Source organism: Gopherus evgoodei, chromosome 11, assembly GCF_007399415.2.
Source record: "Gopherus evgoodei ecotype Sinaloan lineage chromosome 11, rGopEvg1_v1.p, whole genome shotgun sequence".
Lineage (NCBI taxonomy): Eukaryota > Metazoa > Chordata > Testudines > Testudinidae > Gopherus > Gopherus evgoodei.
Window position 1 is genome coordinate 59,821,017 of NC_044332.1, and position 19,700 is coordinate 59,840,716.

A 19,700-nucleotide genomic window follows, 5' to 3' on the forward strand; every position below is an offset into this window, starting at 1 on the left:
GCGCTGGAAACCACTGGCTTGAAAAGATTAGACAAGAATGATGATCTACTATGGTGGTAGACAAGTTTATGATCCTTGTGATAATATGAAGAGTAGCAATGTTTATATTGAAAGCAAAGCAAATACTAGCCTGGAATCTCAGAGATTCTTTCATTCCTTTTTGACATCAGAGCTGGAATTTACTGCTTGTTGACAATGCAAAATTGTTTATCTAGCATTTTCATTCTTTGGATCATTGCTGCAACTCTGTAGTTTTTAGTATGTACTCAGTGATGGAACAGTTTGATTGTTTCTGCAGTAGCTATGAACATATTTTCAGAAAATCAATGGACATTCTGAGTTGAAAACATTAAGGCAATTTTTTTTAGGTTGGGACTATATGTGATACTTAGTTGCGTATTTCTGGTGAAACGTGATTAAGTTGTCCAAAATAAGGTGTTTTTTAAAGAAGCCCACTGATTGTCTGATATATTTTTCATTTGCCATTAATGAAAAGACAACAAATAAATACAAAATTTTCTTTTTGGCAAATTGACATCATTCTTATTTCTTCAGATAAATCAAAGAATATATAATCAAATGTAGAACGACTCTGGAATTACTGCCAAAGGACTGGCTTCTGAATTGATAATATCATCAATTTCTCTCTGAATATGTCAGGTTTCATAAACATGAGAAGTCTCTTTACAATAAGAAAAAAAGAAAGAAAAGAAATCCTGAAACTTTGTTCAGAGTACAATTTATTAATATTCTTACAGACAAAATATTAATTTTAGAAGAAAAATATTTCAGTAGGATCTACTTAAAGTAAAAGTATTTCCAATAATAATAAGTTAATGCAGAGATACTCAGACCGAGGCTCGTGATCTGCAAGTAGCTCTTTAATGCATCTCCTGCAGCTCTTTGCAGCACATGATCTTAAAACACTGATTTAATTATGAACCATAGTGCTTTTACTATGTTATGAATCAGTTGCAGTTGATAAATACTTGGTCAGTAGAATATATAGTAAATGAACAATTAATTCACCCTAATGTGGTTCTTTTGGGTAATGTTGATCACAGATTTGGCTCCTGAACCTCTGAGACCTGAGAATCACTGAGTTAAAGAATATGTAAATATGGATTTCACTCAGAGGAATGTTAAATATTAAAGCATTGAATATTTTTGGAATGGATTATTCCCCTTAAATTTTGTGATTTGAAGGTTTTACAATTGATTTAGAAGAGTAAAATGTTGAAACCACTAAAATGGCAAAGGGCAAGAAATTATTTTTGCAAAGTAGGTAGTGGGTTTTTAAAGGAATTTAGGCTGACAACTATTTTTAGTTTTCCTAGCCCTTTGTCTTAAGGAACTTCCCTACTTGTTCTTTGTTTTTGCATTCCACTAGCAGGTTTCCACCAGATATTTTTCTAGCTCTTACTGTATCTCCAGCACTTTTTTCTTAGCCACTTTGCACTCCACAGGGGGTTGACCTCCCCGATCCTTGTGTTCTTAGCTGTGGAGTGCAAACTGATCAGAAAAAAAGTGCTGGATACATAGAAAGAGTTAGGAAAATACTTAATGGAAACTTGCCAGAATACAAGGAAAATGAGGTCCAGTTAAAAAAGCTATCCTGCAGTTCTTTAAAAATACTGGGAGAGGTGACAGACTTTAAGTCACAACCTATTTATGAAGTCCAGTGAATGGCAATCATACATTCAGGAACTGAGTCTGCTGCACCACAAAACCCAGGAGGAAGAAGAAGAAGAATAGGTAAGGACTGAAGAGAGAAGAGCTGCAGTAGGTAGCTAATACCTTGGAACTGGCCTTGAAAGGAGAGGACACTGGGGTGAATGGGTTCTAGAAAGCTGCTAGTGAGACGTGGAACTGCCAAGAAGAAGCTCCTTAGCAGCAGACCGCCAGGAAACCATATGAGCAGTCAGACTTCCCAAGAGAGAGGACTGGAAGACGTAGTACTGGGAAAGGCACCTGCAGATAGACAAGGCTTGTAAGGAGAGGTTTAGCTATTTAAACACAGTGACCTTGGGCTGGAACCCAGAGAAAGTACAGGCCTGAGTTCCCCTATCTCCCCCAGAAAGGATAATAGGAAAGCATCCTTGAGGAAGAGGAGGGCAAGGACTATAGAGTCCGGGCCAGGGCTGGAATTGACAACCCGATACAGGGTCAAAGGACTTTTTGTCAGTGGGACTCTTTATTACCTCAGAAAGGGTGAGATTATGAACAACCTGACAGGAGTTGTGAGAAGCTGACTGTTACAGAGCCAAGCAGCTGTCTGGTGGGGAAGCTGAGGCAGAGTTGCTGCAACACCAAACCCAACCATGTGTAGACACATTGTCTGGTGAGTTAACTCCATTATGGAGAAATATCTTTAAAAATCTGGCCCTAAGTATCAATAGCGATTTAGGCCTCAATTCAGCCAACCACTTAAGAATGTGTGTAATATTAAGCATTTGCTGAAATGCTTGGCTGAATTGGGATCTTAGTTACTCAGCTTTTATTAGTATCAGTAATGTTAATGTTTTAGTATTAACTATATACGTTATGATAGTGCCCAGAAGTCCCATCTGGGATTGAAGCCTCATTCTGTTGAGCATCCTACAAACACAGATAGAGATGATTCCTGCCACGGAGAGATTACAATGTAAAATAATGGCTATCAACCTTTCCAGATAAGTTTACCCTTTCAGGAGTCTGTTTTATTTTGTGTACCCCAAGTTTCACCTCATTTAAAAACTACTTGCTTACAAAATCAGACATAAAATGCAATAGTGACACAGCACTCCATTACTGAAAATTGCTTACTTTCTCATTTTTACCATGTAATTATAAAATAAATCAATTATAATATAAATATTGTACTTACATTTCAGCGTACAGTATATAGAGTAGTATAAACAAGTCAGTGTCCGTATTTAATTTTAGTTTGTACTGACTTCACTAATGCTTTTTATGTAATCTGTTGTAAAACTAGGCAAATATCTAGATGCATTGAAGTAGCCCTTGGAAGACCTCTGGGTACCCCTAGGGGTATGCATACCCCTGGCTGAGAACCACTGATCTAAAAGACACAGACAAATAGTCGAGAGTGGGAACGTACCGTGTACTCTCTAGAAGCTGTTTATTATTCATGGTCTTTTGTGAAAGCAGAAGGTTTGTTTCTGGGGTTGAGGAACTTAAAGGACCTGCTTTGCTGCTCGATTTAGTGTCCTGATGAATTAATTATATATATTTGCTGTTGGATGGTCATTATTTTAATTGTAATATTCTTAGGGGTACCTAAAGCTTTTTGTATGGTTGTCTCGTTGTTGTTTAAATAGAAAGAAAGAAAGAAATTAATGAGAGGATCAGTGGTTCCCACTGTTTTGTGTTTTGTTGTTGTTTAATTTGAGAAGTCAGAGCCTGTGTGTGTATAAAATATTATATAGTCATAATTCATCATGATCATCATGAAGGATTTTGTACAGAGCATGGCAAAGGGAGTCTTAAAGAGAGGTTTGAAAAGGAAAAGTAACGGATATATGTATTTTATTGATGAGTTTTCCTACGCAAGAAGCAGTGTAGGAAAAATGGTGAAATGTTTGATGGGGAAGCTAACTAGAGGGTAGAAATGGCTGGGAATGTTGGAGCAGAGGCAGAGTAGCACTGCAGCAATACGCTACTGGATCAGCAAAGTGGGGCCTGTCAAGATGGGGAAGATCTTTAAAGGTAAAGACTACTAGAGACCAGGATATATACTCACGCTAAATCACATTCAAAATTATTTTGATATCCATAGGGGCCCGTGGTGCCCATGCTCCACCAATATTTAGGAACGTGGGCCTGGCTTCACCAATGTTTGGGCTTACTGTGCTTTGGGGGCCCCGTGCTTCAGGGGTACACAGTGTCCAGGGTGGCCTGGAGGGTTACCGGGGGCCTGGCGTTGGCAGTAGTGAGCAGCCTGGCCCCAGCCCCCCGCTCCACCCTGCTGGCTCCCAGCATTGCTTGGGAGAGGGAGCGGAAGCTGAAATGAGGCAGGGTGGAGGCCTGGGAGGAGGGGCAGAATGGAGGCAGAGGGGACAGAGCAGGGACAGGCTGGGGCCAGGTCACTCGCTGCTGCCAGCACCAGGCCCCCCTCTAACCTCCCAGTCCGCCCTGGACCCTGTGTCCCCCTGAAGCACAGGGTCAGGTCCGGTTCACCCAGTCTGTCCTATGGACAGGATGGCTCTGCTTGGACCCATTCTGGCACCACCAAAAATTATACAAATCTGGTTGCCTATGTTGATATCTAATTCCAGTTCCTAGGTTGCACAAAGCCAGACTTGAAGCACAAGCACGGCAAGCAGCTGTTTGGGGTACGACATCAAATGCAATCTCTGCAATTCATGTAATGGCCCTATCTACTTCACAGGCAGAGGAGTATGCCTGACTCAAGCTATTTTTATTAGTCCCTCTTCTTCATCACCACTTAATTTAAACGCTTCAAGGGACATTGTTGGCATCACAGGATCTAAACTAACGTTCTGGAAAACAGCCCTAATGGGAATTCAAGAAATTCCCCTTGAAATTCCGTTGCCCTGACATGTAATTTTAAAAATGTCATTGTGGCTTTTATAAAGCAAACTTCTTATAGATGTACTTTTATGCAAAGAAATATGCCACTGGTAATTTTTTTCACTCTCTATCATTTCCCCCTCTCCCTTGAGCCTAAAAGAATAAAGTACAACAGAAAAAAAAATCCAAGTGCAAACGAAACACAAAAATAGCTGCATCCCATTGGAAGAGTCCTGCTGCTGTTCAGAACTGCTCATGCATCCACAAAAGGATTTATCCATAATCATATGTTGTGAGTGTAAATGCTTTTTTCAAAATCCTACATACTGACTGAATAAAACTAATTTCAGTTTGTTTTATATACTGCAGGCATCCTCTTTCTGATGCAGTGAGTGATTAAATCAAAGTATGGGAAAATGCTACGTTTTTCACTAGATGTGTGGGCATAGCTCCAATTAATTGTAGCATTATAAGTGTAAACACACCCATTGGTCAATATAGCATTTTGTACTCTGTTGCATAAATATGCCTATAGTTTAGTCGGGTGCCATTTGGGGAAGGGCTCTAGCCTCCCCTCCCCCTGAGTTTCATACCTGCGGTCTGTTCACAGCAAGCACCATAGCCCTAGACAGAGTTCTTAACTGCAATACAGCGTGAGTGTAATATGTGATGAGTAAGTCTATGATTTAATTATGGATATTTTAGTAAAAGTCATGGACAGGTCACGGGCAAGAAACAAAAAATCATGGGCCTTGACCTGTCCATGACTTATACCATAAATATCTCTGATTGAATCTTAGGAGGGGGCACTGCCGGGGGGGTGGGAGGGAAAACCTGTAGCACGAGCAGCTGGGAGGGGAGAGCTCTGGGGGACCCATGTCACCACCTGCAGGGAGGAGGGCCTGGTGCAGCTGATTGCGGGGCCACCTGAGCGACTGCCTGCAGAGTCTCTCCAGCAGAGGCTGATGTGGCTTCCCCCAGAGCAGCCTGTGCACTGGCCTGAAGAAGTCCCGGAGGTCTCAGGAAGTCACAGAATCCATGAGTTCCATGACCTCCGTGAGAAACATGAAGCCCTAGTGATGAGTTCTGTGCTGCTCCCCACTTCTCCTTTGGGGCAGGGAGTTGTTTTGTTTTATAAGCAGAGCCAGGGTGATTAAGATAGCAAAAGGCTTGTTTTAAATTAAATTAAGGATTGTTAGATGATCCTGAAAGCATTGCCAGGCACTTCAGTTAAAAGATAGGAAACAACGGGTAGGAATAAGTGGTGAGAATGGAGAGAGGTAAATAATGATGTCCCCCAGGAATCTGAACTTGGACCACTGCTGTTCAACATATTCATAAATACTTTCTTACATATCCTACTTCTCTGTGGAATTTGTACCAATTTACAGTCGGTGACCCATCAATATAATGGGTATAAGTAGCTCTAAGAGAATCTAAGTTAGACCTTTTACACTAATATACACATCACTTCTGAATTTGGTGCAGTTTCACAATTTCTACCATTAGCAACAGTGGAATATTGTGGCATTTATACCTCATGTTTGTTTGGTTTTCATTTGAAATGTTATGGATAATACAACTTCTCACATTACTTCAGTTCAAAAAAGCTTCAGAACAGCCACTTATCAATTAAAAATGTCTTTGTTTTCCTGTATCAAATCCAAACTGAAAGCTGACAATTCTTTTTTATTAGACAATGTGGGTGAGTTAATATCTTTTATTGGACCCATTTGGTGAGAGAGAGAAGCTTTTGAGCTCTTTCACCAACAGAAGTTGGTCCAATAAAAGATATTTGCCCACTTCGTGTCTCTAATATCCTGGGACTGGTATGGCTACAAAAACACAGCTCACAATTTTTATTTATTTTATGATAATTAGTGTTGCTTTGGTCATCGGTCAATAGAATCTTGAGAAGCATGTGACAGATGCGTAGTCATGTTGCTAATGCACTACTGATGAGTGTCATATAAGAACATATATGGAATAGAATTCAATAGAATAGAGTCACAGTGGGGATGCCTTGTAAAATAGTCCTTTGTCTTTGGTAGGTAAGTATCACTTAAAATGTTAGGGTTCCTTAATTTGACATATATCTTGGAATATTATTATCCCATCCCTTTTAGTAGCAGTCTTTTAAGTTCTGCCTTTATGGTATACATTGATGCAAATGGTAGCATCTTCATTGCAGATAAAAAGACTTGTGGGCCTCATGAATTCCAGTGCAAAAACAACAACTGTATTCCAGATCACTGGAGATGTGACAGCCAAAATGATTGTGGTGATAATTCAGATGAAGAAAACTGCAGTAAGTAAATCTTGCAGCCTATTCAATAAACAGGAGGAAACTTTTTTTATACTGATAAACTGTCCATTTGATTTTATCTATCCTACTCTTTGCATCGTCATTTGTAGTCACATTTAGTCTGGCACATTCAGAATCAGTTGACCTGAATCCAAAACAATGACTCTGAAAGTCTCATATTTGAATTATTTCCATAAAGATCTGTAGCCAATTAAGAGAGTATCATGCACTATTCTGCAAAATATGAATATGCAGTGGAACCCTTGACATGACAATAACGTTAGAGGGTAAGTGAAGAGCAAGTTAAAAACTGATGATCGGCTAATCTGACTTCTCTGTGTGAGGGTAACTCCCATATTTCTTGTATTCAGATATATCCATGAGTCAGAAGCATCACTGAGTCAGCAAATCCTCATAACACTTTCCCAAGAGCATAGATGCCTGTAAACAATGGGAGGTTTTTCTGGCAAACACTGTCAGCCTGTTACACTTTGTATATTCAGTAGGGGAACTTCCATATTTTAAAACTAATCAGGTTCACTTCTGAAGTCTTTATTCACATTGACAGTCACATTATTCAAAAATAGTATCTATTAAAGCTAATGGGACTAATTCACCTTGTTCCTCACTGTGATATGGAGTGAAGATGAGGGCTTCTTGCATATATTTTGAAATGTATGAGCTAGCTTCTACTCCCAATAAAGACATGTAACACCAGCTTTAGCTGAATAATGTGTGACATCTTCACAGAAAAGGGTGAGTTCCTTTCATGTTTGAGCCCTGAATGTAATCGTGAGTCAAAGGGGCAACATCTGGCCACCAATATCATTGTTAGGCGTTTTAGAGACAGAATCCCATACATTGCTTTGTACTGCTACCTCCACAGTTTAATAGGTGGGTTCTTATCCTTTTTCCTTTCTTTCTTATAACATCCAAGAAAAGGCTACATGCTTGGCTTTTTGCCAGTCAGTGTGGAAGACCTCCTGTCTTCTCTTCAGAGATCTGAATGTGTTATTTGTAGTCAGTCCTGTGAAGTAAAACATTTTGGTCAGAATTTTCAAAAGTAGATGACTAAAGTTAGGCACCCAAATCCACATTCAGATATTTGGAGGCATGGGTACTCAGCACTTCTGAAAATCAGGCCATGTAATTTATAATCCCAAGTATAGATTTATGTGCATAATTTTAGGCACTTCCCACATGTGAAACTTTTGTGTACAGTACTGTGTTTAAATACAATAGATTTAGGTATCAGATGAAAGTGTTGTCTAAAGGAGAAAGTGTCCCATGGCTTCTATTAATCATTAAAGGCCATTTAGTGTTTTAAAGTTTCAGTCAGTTTCTCCATATTTCATCTCTCAAAATAATGTGATTTCTTTCGATTTGGAACTAACACAGTCCTCTGAACCAAATAGTATGTGAGATGGCCTTATTCTTTTATGTTCTAAATATCATAGATCCAGTTCCACTTGTCTCTTGTATTTGTTTCAAGATACTGAAAAGGAGGCATGGTTTAGCTAAAAGTGAGGAGCTAGGCCACACACAAGTAGTTTTTCTCTGCTTCTTATTTGTATAAAACTCCCATTAGTGTCTGTGGGCTGACTGTCACATATGTAAGAAAAGAAGGATGCTTCACTTTAATAGCTACAAATGCTGTTCATCTAAACTATGGATCTGTAGAAACTTGAATGTAGAAGTATATATTCTAAAACTAAAATTATCTTTATGCACACAGTGTGAGGGTTAAAAGTTTGAGAAGTAAATAATACAGCATCTTAAGTCATTAATAAGCTTTGCAGAAAAAATGTACCATGATATATACTTTCAATTTGCTATGCATGAACTGGTATTTATTTATGATCTAATTAAACCTCCCTTTCAGTCCTCAGCTGCTCTTTGGACTCCCAGATAAAGACATCTGTAGTATACTAGTGACTATAGGTTAAATTTATCCTGCATAAAGGACACACATACACACAGCCTATGTATCGAGTAACTCCCACTTAAAACCTAAAAGCAAGACTTAGTACACAGTGTGATGGAAATGGTAATTTCCTGCAATATCTTGCAAAATGTTAATGAATTAAGTTAAACCTTACTGAATGAAGTTTAGGTGCCTTAGGAGTTCATTGTATTAAGAATGCAAATGTTTTTGTATTACTGTGTTGTGCAATTTTATGCAACTTCTTTGAGGAGGAGATATGGCTAATATAAACCCTGGGAGATGATATATTCTTCAAAGGACTCTTTGAAACAAACAAAGTTGTGTGGGATTCCTAGTAAATATCTGGGAGGCAGGGAATGCAAATTACTCACAACCAGATCCATCCTTTTGAAGCTGTTCGTTGAAGAGAAATCCATTATCTGGCTGATTACCTATTCACAGTCTCTTCAGAGACCCAAACTGGATAAAGGAGTGGCTCTCAGATTCATGAGTGTGCTTGTTCTGAACCAAGGTAGTTATGAACTTGTAACCACAGCACAACCCCTTAGTTGGTGTTGAAGGACTGTTCACTGACCAGAGCCCTGGTTGGTGTGATCTCTGGTAAGCTTATTAGCATACATGTGGGTTCTTTTGTTTTTTCTCTGTAATGCTTTTACCTCAAGAATAAATATGCTTGCTTAGAAAGAAGCTGTGTGGTAATTTAACTGTAGCAATTACACTATTTACCATCCCTGAGGTGAAAAATAAAGCAGGCCTGCTTAGACAGACTGATTTCATTGAGGAATTCCCAGTGTAGGTAGAGAGAGCTGTACAGCCTGGAAATACCCATTAGGAAGGAGAGAGATGTGCATTTCTTCCCAAGAGAGGTGATGACTGGGAAGCTAGAAGCCTAAGAGTGGGTGCCCTGGCTGGATCATGAAGGGGGAATACAGGTGTAGTTATCCTGAGCTGAGAGACATAGGCCTTGTGCAGATGTCTGCATAATGGTGAATTTTGCTCTTATATGCTCCTCTGGCTGTTTCTCAATATTTGTAAAAGCTTTTCCTTTGGTTCCTCAAATATATTTTGCATCTCAGTAAAAAACAGGAGATTGGTACTGAAGTATTAACCTACAAAATCATATCATCTCAGGAAAATGTATAAACTAGCCCTGCTGTGTTTGAAATAGATTTATAAAAATCTTTGTATGCTATCTCACCATTACTAGAACGAATTGTAATGAAACAACAAAAATATATGAAAATAGAAGTACAAAAGCATTTGACAAAATATATTACACTTCATATGAAGATAAATTGTTCACAACATACATGAATTTAGAAAGAGTTTGTCAGGCAGTTATATCAGAAAAAGAGTTATTTCTCAAAGGTACTAAATGCACTAATTGCCTTCTAGAAATTCAGCTCAGGTATTTACATCTTCCTTTATATAACATCTTCAGACACACAGGGTTTTATGGGAAAGGATTTTATTAGCAGTGATATACAGCATTGGTTGGAAAAATGTAACAAATGTGTAACAGGTTTTCATGGAATTATTTACTATCAATGTAACATGAAATACCTATGTAGTGAAAATAATAATCAGATGGAAGAGGCGGATGAGGCTTTTTTCAAACAACTAACAAAATCATCCAAAGCCCAAGATTGGTGGTGATGGGGGACTTCAACTATCCAGATATATGTTGGGAAAATAACACCGCGAGGCACAGACTATCCAATAAGTTCCTGGACTGCACTGCAGACAACTTTTTATTTCAGAAAGTTGAAAAAGCTACTAGGGGGAAGCTGTTCTAGACTTGATTTTAACAAATAGGGAAGAACTCGTTGAGAATTTGAAAGTAGAAGGAAGCTTGGGTGAAAGTGATCATGAAATAATAGAGTTTGCAATTCTAAGGAAGGGTAGAAGGGAGTACAGCAAAATACAGACAATGGATTTCAGGAAGGCGGATTTTGGTAAGCTCAGAGAGCTGATAGGTAAGGTCCCATGGGAATCAAGACAGGGGAAAAACAACTGAGGAGAGTTGGCAGTTTTTCAAAGGGACGCTATTAAGGGCCCAAAAGCAAGCTATTCCGATGGTTAGGAAAGATAGAAAATGTGGCAAAAGACCACCTTGGCTTAACCACGAGATCTTGCGTGACCTACAAAATAAAAAGGCGTCATATAAAAAATGGAAACTAGGTCAGATTACAAAGGACGAATAAAGGCAAATAACACAGGAATGCAGAGGCAAGATTAGAAAGGCAAAGGCACAAAATGAGCTCAAACTAGCTATGGGAATAAAGGGAAACAAGAAGACTTTTTATCAATATATTAGAAGCAAGAGGAAGAACAAGGACAGGGTAGGCCCACTACTCAGTGAGGAGGGGGAAACAGTAACAGGAGACTTGGAAATGGCAGAGATGCTTAATGACTTCTTTGTTTCGGTCTTCACTGAGAAGTCTGAAGGAATGTCTAATATAGTGAATGCTTACAGGAAGAGGGTAGGTTTAGAAGATAAAATAAAAAAAGAGCAAGTAAAAAATCACTTAGAAAAGTTAGATGCCTGCAAGTCACCAGGGCCTGATGAAATGCATCCTAGAATACTCAAGGAGTTAATAGAGGAGGTATCTGAGCCTTAAACTATTATCTTTGGGAAATCATGGGAGACGGGGGATATTCCAGAAGACTGGAAGGGGGCAAATATAGTGCCCATCTATAAAAAGAGAAATAAAAACAACTCAGGAAACTACAGACCAGTTAGTTTAACTTCTGTGCCAGGGAAGATAATGGAGCAGATAATTAAAGAAATCATCTGCAAACACTTGGAAGGTGGTAAGGTGATAGGGAATAGCCAGCATGGATTTGTAAAGAACAAATCATGTCAAACTAATCTGATAGCATTCTTTGATAGGATAACGAGCCTTGTGGATAAGGGAGAAGCGGTGGATGTGATATACCTAGACTTTAGTAAGGCATTTGATACAGTCTCGCATGATATTCTTATAGATAAACTAGGAAGTACAATTTAGATGGGGCTACTATAAGGTGGGTGCATAACTGGCTGGATAACCGTACTCAGAGTAGTTATTAATGGCTCCCAATCCTGCTGGAAAGGTATAACAAGTGGGGTTCCGCAGGGGTCTGTTTTGGGGCAGCTCTGTTCAATATCTTCATCAACGATTTAGATGTTGGCATAGAAAGTACGCTTATTAAGTTTGCGGATGATACCAAACTGGGAGGGATTGCAACTGCTTTGGAGGACAGGGTCAAAATTCAAAATGATCTGGACAAATTGGAGAAACGTCTGAGTAAACCGGATGAAGTTCAATAAAGATAAAGGCAAAGTGCTCCACTTAGGAAGGAACAATCAGTTTCACACATACAGAATGGGAGGAGACTGTCTAGGAAGGAGTATGGCAGAAAGAGATCTAGGGGTCATAGTGGACCACAAGCTTAATATGAGTCAACAGTGTGATACAGTTGCAAAAAAAGCAAATGTGATTCTGGGATGCATGAACAGGTGTGTTGTAAACAAGACATGAGAAGTCATTCTTCCGCTTTACTCTGCGCTGGTTAGGCCTCAACTGGAGTATTGTGTCCAGTTCTGGGCACCGCATTTCAAGAAAGATGTGAGAAACTGGAGAGGGTCCAGAGAAGAGCAACGAGAATGATTAAAGGTCTTGAGAACATGACCTATGAAGAAGGCTGAAGGAATTGGGTTTGTTTAGTTTGGAAAAGAGAAGACTGAGAGGGGACATGATAGCAGTTTTCAGGTATCTAAAAGGGTGTCATCGGGAGGAGCTAAAAACTTATTCACCTTAGCCTCCAATGATAGAACAAGAAGCAATGGGCTTAAACTGCAGCAAGGGAGATTTAGGTTGGACATTAGGAAAAAGTTCCTAACTGTCAGGGTAGTTAAACACTGGAATAGATTGCCTAGGGAAGTTGTGGAATCTCCATCTCTGGAGATATTTAAGAGTAGGTTAGATAAATGTCTATTAGGGATGGTCTAGACAGTATTTGGTCCTGCCATGAGGGAAGGGGACTGGACTCGATGACCTCTCGAGGTCCTTCCAGTCCTAGAGTCTATGAATCTATGAATCTATAATTCTTTAGTATGGCTTAATCCTGCTTCCTGCACAGTGTAACTGAACTTTATCACTCTTTCCCTATCTGTGTACCCCTTATAATCCATAAGCCCATACTACCCTTTTTTTCCAATGTCTTGAGCCTTTCACTTTACTTTTATATAACTGTGTTTGTTGGTCTTGAGCCAAAGCTCACTGAAGTCATTAGGAAGACTTCTGTTGTCTTCAGTGGCTTTAGGTCAGACCCATTCCAAGCTTTTTCACAATAAAATACCTACCTTGAAGAATGATCTTGTATTGGGAAGTCCTTCTAAAAACATTAAATCCTAGGAGGTCTGCCATCAGCTATTTGTGCCCCTGCCTAAACAATTTAAACGAAGGTTGTAAAGAAGTTTATAGCCCTGGTGACCTAATTCTGAATGTGAATACATTGGAATCAAAGTCTAGGGCATCTTTTGTCTCCCTTCACTCTTACTGAAGATCTTTCCCCCCCACCCCTCAAAAATATTTTTTTCAGGTAAATCTTTATTGTAGAGAATACTCTATAGCAGTCAGCTGTCTTGTTCCTTTCTAAAGGAAAGTAGCGCACACTTTACTGGTATTAATCAAAGAACATAAAATCTATATAAAACTGAAACAAAATGAGGAAAATAATGTAAAATGGCTTGAAACTAACCAGTAGGAATACCGGTTACTTTCTCTAGGTAATCATTTCTAAGCTGTTTTTTTTTTAAAAAAAACATTTCTTTAATATAGGTCATAATCCTATTCCCTTGAAGTCAATATCAGATCTTCCATTTCTGCAGTTTTTTTATTCACAGTCATCAATAATGGTTATTGCATGCTATTAGCGTGATGATTTGCCCTATAAAATCAATTTTATAATGTAAATTTAATATACTGAACTCATATTTTTTCCCTCATCACTCATAAGGAAGTTTCTTGTCTGCTTTTCTCCTTTAAATCCTCCAGGGGCCCACACTCGCCTCCACTTCACCTTTCTCTTCACCTCTTGCCTGTCTTCTGATTCATTTCTTTCCCCAGAATAGAAGCATGTTTTCGTTTACCTGCTCATAAAAATCCCAGCCTTGGCCCCATCTGCTTCTCCAACTACCATCCCATCTCCCCTCATCTCCAAGCTCATTGAACATGCCATCTACAACTGTACTTGGAGTTACCTCCTTCCAATTCCATCTTAGACCCTTACCAATCCCTCTTCTCAGTAAAAAATAAAAAAGCAGCAGCCACAGCAATAAAATTCTAACCACCTATTTGAATTCTGCTTGGTCTGTCTGTAAATATTTATACACTTACAAAAGGTGTATAAATATGCCACAGAAGTCCAAGGGTCCCTTTTCTTCTACTTCCCCTCTTATTACCAGGTGTGGTAAAAGCTCCATTTCTAGTCTTGTGACAGACCCTTTGATAAAATGGGTGACAACTAGTAGTTATAACAAAAAAACAAACCTGCAACAGTAGATTGTTTTTTCTGCATATGGAGAGCAACTGCTCATAAGTATTTAAAAGCATTTGGCAATGTACAGAGTTATTCACTATAATACAATATAATTTAATGTAAAGTCTATTCATTCTCAAACATAATTTACAGTTTGAAGAATTATGAGGTAGCTCAAAAGATATTTTTCTAAGGATCTGTCATAAGCAAAGATTTTTTATTTTTAGACTATTCTGACAAATTCTTAACTATATGAAAAATCCTTATGACAACTTTTTGATTAATATTTTCTGTTTTTAAAAAAACATTCACATTTATTTGGCTAAACGTTGTTTGTTTTTGTGCAATATTTTCTGTTCCTTCCTTGTGGAACTTAAGTGTATAGTTTCAAAACAATATTAAGGCTATAAGCATTTAATTATTTTCTTTCCTTCAGAGCCTCAAACCTGCACTTTGAAAGACTTTCTCTGCGCAAATGGAGATTGTGTTTCTGCGAGATTCTGGTGTGACGGGGATTATGATTGTGCAGATGGCTCAGATGAGGTAGGCTTCTTCACAGGCAAAAATCCTTTACAAAACTGAGATCAAAATACAGCTTGCTGAAGCAGGATTTGTTTCCCTCCCTGCTCACTGGGAAGCAACAAAAAACTCCATCCTTAACCATCAGATATCACAACCACTAGGTGACTGCACAGAGGGGGAAGGAAAATAGAACTAATGCTACTGGTTATATATATGAGAAATTCTCATTTAGCTTATGTAGCAGAAGTGCTTTTTTTTTTTTTTTGAAGAAAAGGTTATGGGTTCTGTTCCCTGTGCTGCAAGTGCAGAATATAGTCACCTGACAATCATGCTGTCTGTGTACATACATTTCTCAGCCTCAGATAGTTTCAGTATTTACATGATTTGTTTATAGCAGTGGTCCCCAAACTTTTTCGTCTGGCGGGCGGCGGACAACGAGTCACCGGGGACCAGGGCCAGTGAACAAGCATCCACCAAAATGCTGCTGAGAAATGGCAACGTCAATAGGCGTCACCACTGAAATGCTGCCGAAATCATCGGCGTTTCAGCAGCGACATCTCTGGATGACGCTGCTTCTCGGTGGCATTTTGGCAGATGCTTGTCCGCTGGCCAATACATGGGCGCACATAGATGCCCCGGCAGGCACCAAGTGCCTGTGGGCACCACGTTGAGAACCACTGGTTTATAGTTTGTGCCCGTTTTCTAATATTCACATTCTTCCTCAAGTCAACTTAGGCAACTCCTATTAAAAGCAATGGCAGTTGCATGGAATAAGGGAATGAAGCCCCTTGATGATGGAGCACAGGCTATAAGCAGATGGTAAAAACAGTATTTCTGATACAGAAATATTGCTGAGTAAATATTGTAACTATCAGAAGTGAGAGCAATGGGAATTATACATATAACTCTAGAGCTGTAAATGGCTCTAAGAAATCAAAGAAATTAAGTTTATAGAATCCTTTAGGATTGCTAATTGTATATATATATATATAAATAACTAAAGCTATTTGTTGATAGCATAACTGATAGCATAACTGAATTCTTCTTCCTACACTGATAAATGCACACAAATCTGCTTGTTGTCTATGCTGTATCTGATCATCTAAAATTAAATTGAAATTTTTTCTGTAATAGTGTTGTTTCCCATCATTATATATAGCTCTGCTACATCTCATACATTTCTCTCCGATTTCTTTGAAATTTGCTACCACTGCAGATGTTGTGCCCTGATATTCTTTTTGTTTCAGTCTTCTAGTCTTGCCATCCTATTTTGAGCATCTTTTACTATTGAACATCTGTATGCATCCACTAAGTAGTTTAAACATTTTTGATATATTTTGATACAGGGTAAATGGTTTCACAAGTAAATAAGTACATTTGATGACACTTTATTAAGTAAAGACACGCCATAGAGAGCAGGCATCAATATATTAATAATAGTTTGGGGGAGGAGTTAATTACATTAATATTTACAGGTTAAAGTCTGCCAAGATTATGATCAGGACAACATAATTATACTACTAAAAGTGACTCTCAAATACCAGCTATCCCATTTCAAAAACTGGGGTACCTCTTTTTAAAGAGTGCTTTGCTAATTAAGGGGTCAATTCTACCGTCTTTATTCACAATCAGTAGTATCTTATTGTGTAGCAAGGTACTTCTCACTGTTGAGTAAGAGTTGCAGAACTGAGCCCTAGCCATTCTGACTGGCTGAATGTTTGCAAATGTTTTATATAATACCTTTATATTAATAGATATACTTAATTATAGTTTTGTTTATAACAGCGATACTGTGAACCTGGCTGCTCAAAAGACCAGTTCCAGTGTTCCAATGGTCAATGCATATCAGCAAAATGGAAATGTGATGGTCACGAAGACTGCAAATTTGGGGATGATGAGAAAAATTGTGAACCAGGTAGGTGTCTATAACAAATCATTAAATTTTCCAGGAAAAACAATAAAAGTATTAAAAAGATATGAAGAAGAGAAAAGACAAAGTGAGTAAACAAATCAAGACTGATATCAGAAATAACAGGCACATGGCTCAATAGGAAATTCTTTGGTTTGTTGTATATGTGCTCCTTTTTGCAAGAATTTCTGCAAAACTGATTTAGTTTCACATTACATTTCCTGATATGAAATTGAGAGCTCCTAGGATCTGACCATCCATCCCAATGGCTTAAACCAGTGATTCTCAAACTTTTGTACTGGTGACCCCTTTCACATAGCAAGCCTCTGAGTGTGACACACACACCCCCTTATAAATTAAAAACACATTTTTATATATTTAACACCATTATAAATGCTGGAGGCAAAGTGGGGTTTGGGGTGGAGGCTGACAGCTCGCAACCCCCCATGTAATAGCCTTGTGACCCCCTCAGGTTTCCTGACCCCCAGTTTGAGAACCCCTGGCTTATCTCCCTGAATGACATGGTATGCTTGAGGACTGGGTGCAGCAAACCACAGTGCTCGTGAACTAAATTGTCACTGCTACTTGCAGCTGGGCATCAACAGAGCAAGCAAACAGAAGGCTTAGGAGAAGGGAGGAAATATTGTCCTGTGGTGCATATATGATACTAAGAGAAGAGTTTGAGCATTTTTAATCTGAGCTCTACTACAGCAGTTCCTTTGTAAAACTAGGCAAGACATTTAGTCTGCCTTTTAATCAGTTTTCCATGCTGTAAAATTTGGATAATAATGGTTAACTGCCTCATATAAGGACTGTGGTGTTTAAAGCATAATAAGGTACTATAACATCTTCAGATGTTAGGGTTATGCATTATTAATAATAATATTAGTATTATTATTAAAATTTAGAAGAGATATTCTATTTACCTGATATTATTCTGTACAGCTGTAAAAAAATACATGAACTGTTTTGTTTTTTGTCAAATTACCCTCTACCTCTGATGTTTATATTGGAAACAATATACAAGATGCATGTAAATTTTTATTAGTTTCATTGTGTATTGTCCTGAACCTGTACTGTAATTTGCTAGTGCTACCTTTGTGCCCATGCAGAGTCTGACTGAAGTCATGCATACTCTCCAGAGGCACCAGGGCCCATACCCACGGATCTGATGCATAACTGAGTGCCTTAGAATATGGAGTCTTTGGGATGAGAACCTTGTCATTTTTACAGTATAAAGTGCCTCACTCAATTCTGATGCAATATAAATACAAATTATACTCTGCTCTTACTATACATTTTCTTTAGATTATTGAGATTGTTTGTATTAAATGTATGGTGTCCTTCACCTCATATCTTGCTTAGAGTGGAAAACGGTTTTGGTGCCCATCCCACTCAAAATATGCAAACAAACAAAAAGGCAGGGGAAGGGTTTGGAATCCCTGAATATGATGATTTGTTGCCCCAGAAAGTTGGCTTCCAAAGCATCCATCATGACCACCCACCTCCCTAAAACCAGTGCTGGGATTGAGAGGTCTAAGATCTGAATTCTGTTTCCATTGCAGAAAAGATTTGTTGTGTAACATGGGCACATTTTTTAATGTTACTGTGTTTCAACTTTACCATCTGTAAAAAGAATATTTTCCTACATTACAAGAGTAATTTGAGGCTTAATTAATTAAATAATAAAATTCCCTTGTTTACAGAGGGCCTGCACAAGACCTGTGTGTCACTTAAGTCCCATTAGCTATCAAATGTATGAGATCGTTTAGCTGGAAGATAGTATATTAGTGCAAATGTTTTACTTAATTTTATGTTGTTGTTGTTGTTTGTTGTTGTTATTATTGCTATTGTATTTATATGTTACTGTTTCTCTTTGAAAATACACGTTTATATTAGAGTGATAGAGGTAGTTTTCACTTTGGTCAAGGTTGCCTAAGAGGTTTCCACACTAACATCCTGTTGTCTGTTACTCAGAAAGTTCAGAGCATGAAGACAAAAAAAGTACTTTTCCATAAAAAAATACACTTGCAACTTTTTTAACAGTGCCTTTAAGGAGCAGAGCAACTTGTTTTTTTTCAAAACAGGCACCATAATTATGGATTATAGAATTTGCACAAAATATTGTAAATTACAACAAAATATTTGTTTATCTAATATGTTTTACCTAATACTAACATTGAAATATGAAGTTACTTATTTATGAATTGCTAATGCTAAAATTGATGTTTGTAATTAGCATCTCCAACCTGCTCTTCAAGCGAGTATGTGTGTGCCAGTGGAGGATGTATCTCAGCATCTTTGAGGTGTAATGGAGAATTTGACTGTGCTGATGGCTCTGATGAGGTAACTGATGCATTTCTTTTGAGCCCCTTATACCATCCGATGTGAGGTTTACGATCGACAAGTTTGGAAACTGAAAATTAATAAAGCAAGAATTAATTCCATGAGCCCAATGTTTTCACCACCAAATGATAAAGCAAAATATGCAAACATGTAATATCAGAACATTTATATTCCAGATCTCGATTTGAAATTCAGTAGCAATTTCAGTTGTATTGTGAATAGTAAAGAAGCAGCAGCAGCCAGGGCAATTAAATTCTAATAGCCTTGAAGAATTCTGCTTTGTCTGTCTCTAACTGTATTATTGTTGTTAATGAATACTGCAGTACACATCTGTATTTAAACAGATGGATTGTGTAACAGAATGTAAAGAAGATCAGTTTCGATGCAAAAATAAGGCCCACTGTATCCCCATCAGATGGCTATGTGATGGAATCCATGACTGTGTGGATGGCAGCGATGAAGACAACTGTGAAAGAGGTGAGACGTTGTTCTTGTCCCTAAATGGTAAACTCTTGATTTTTCTCTACTTATTTATATTTAAGCCTATAATAAGTTAGCAGCACCCCAGAGCATACTAAAGTGAATTAAATGTGATCCCTTCTTACAAAGATATT

The 19,700-nt window shown here is 38.2% G+C and overlaps 1 protein-coding gene across 1 annotated transcript in view; it reads left to right on the forward strand.

Annotated features, from left to right (window-relative positions):
* Window positions 1-19,700, forward strand: part of LRP1B (LDL receptor related protein 1B) — an 875,307-nt gene that overhangs the window by 738,018 nt on the left and 117,589 nt on the right. The window contains exons 65-69 of the mRNA XM_030580310.1: window positions 6,725-6,841; window positions 14,746-14,852; window positions 16,617-16,746; window positions 18,980-19,086; window positions 19,431-19,563. Coding sequence (XP_030436170.1) covers window positions 6,725-6,841; window positions 14,746-14,852; window positions 16,617-16,746; window positions 18,980-19,086; window positions 19,431-19,563 — 594 coding nt within the window. The remainder of the gene's footprint in view (window positions 1-6,724; window positions 6,842-14,745; window positions 14,853-16,616; window positions 16,747-18,979; window positions 19,087-19,430; window positions 19,564-19,700) is intronic.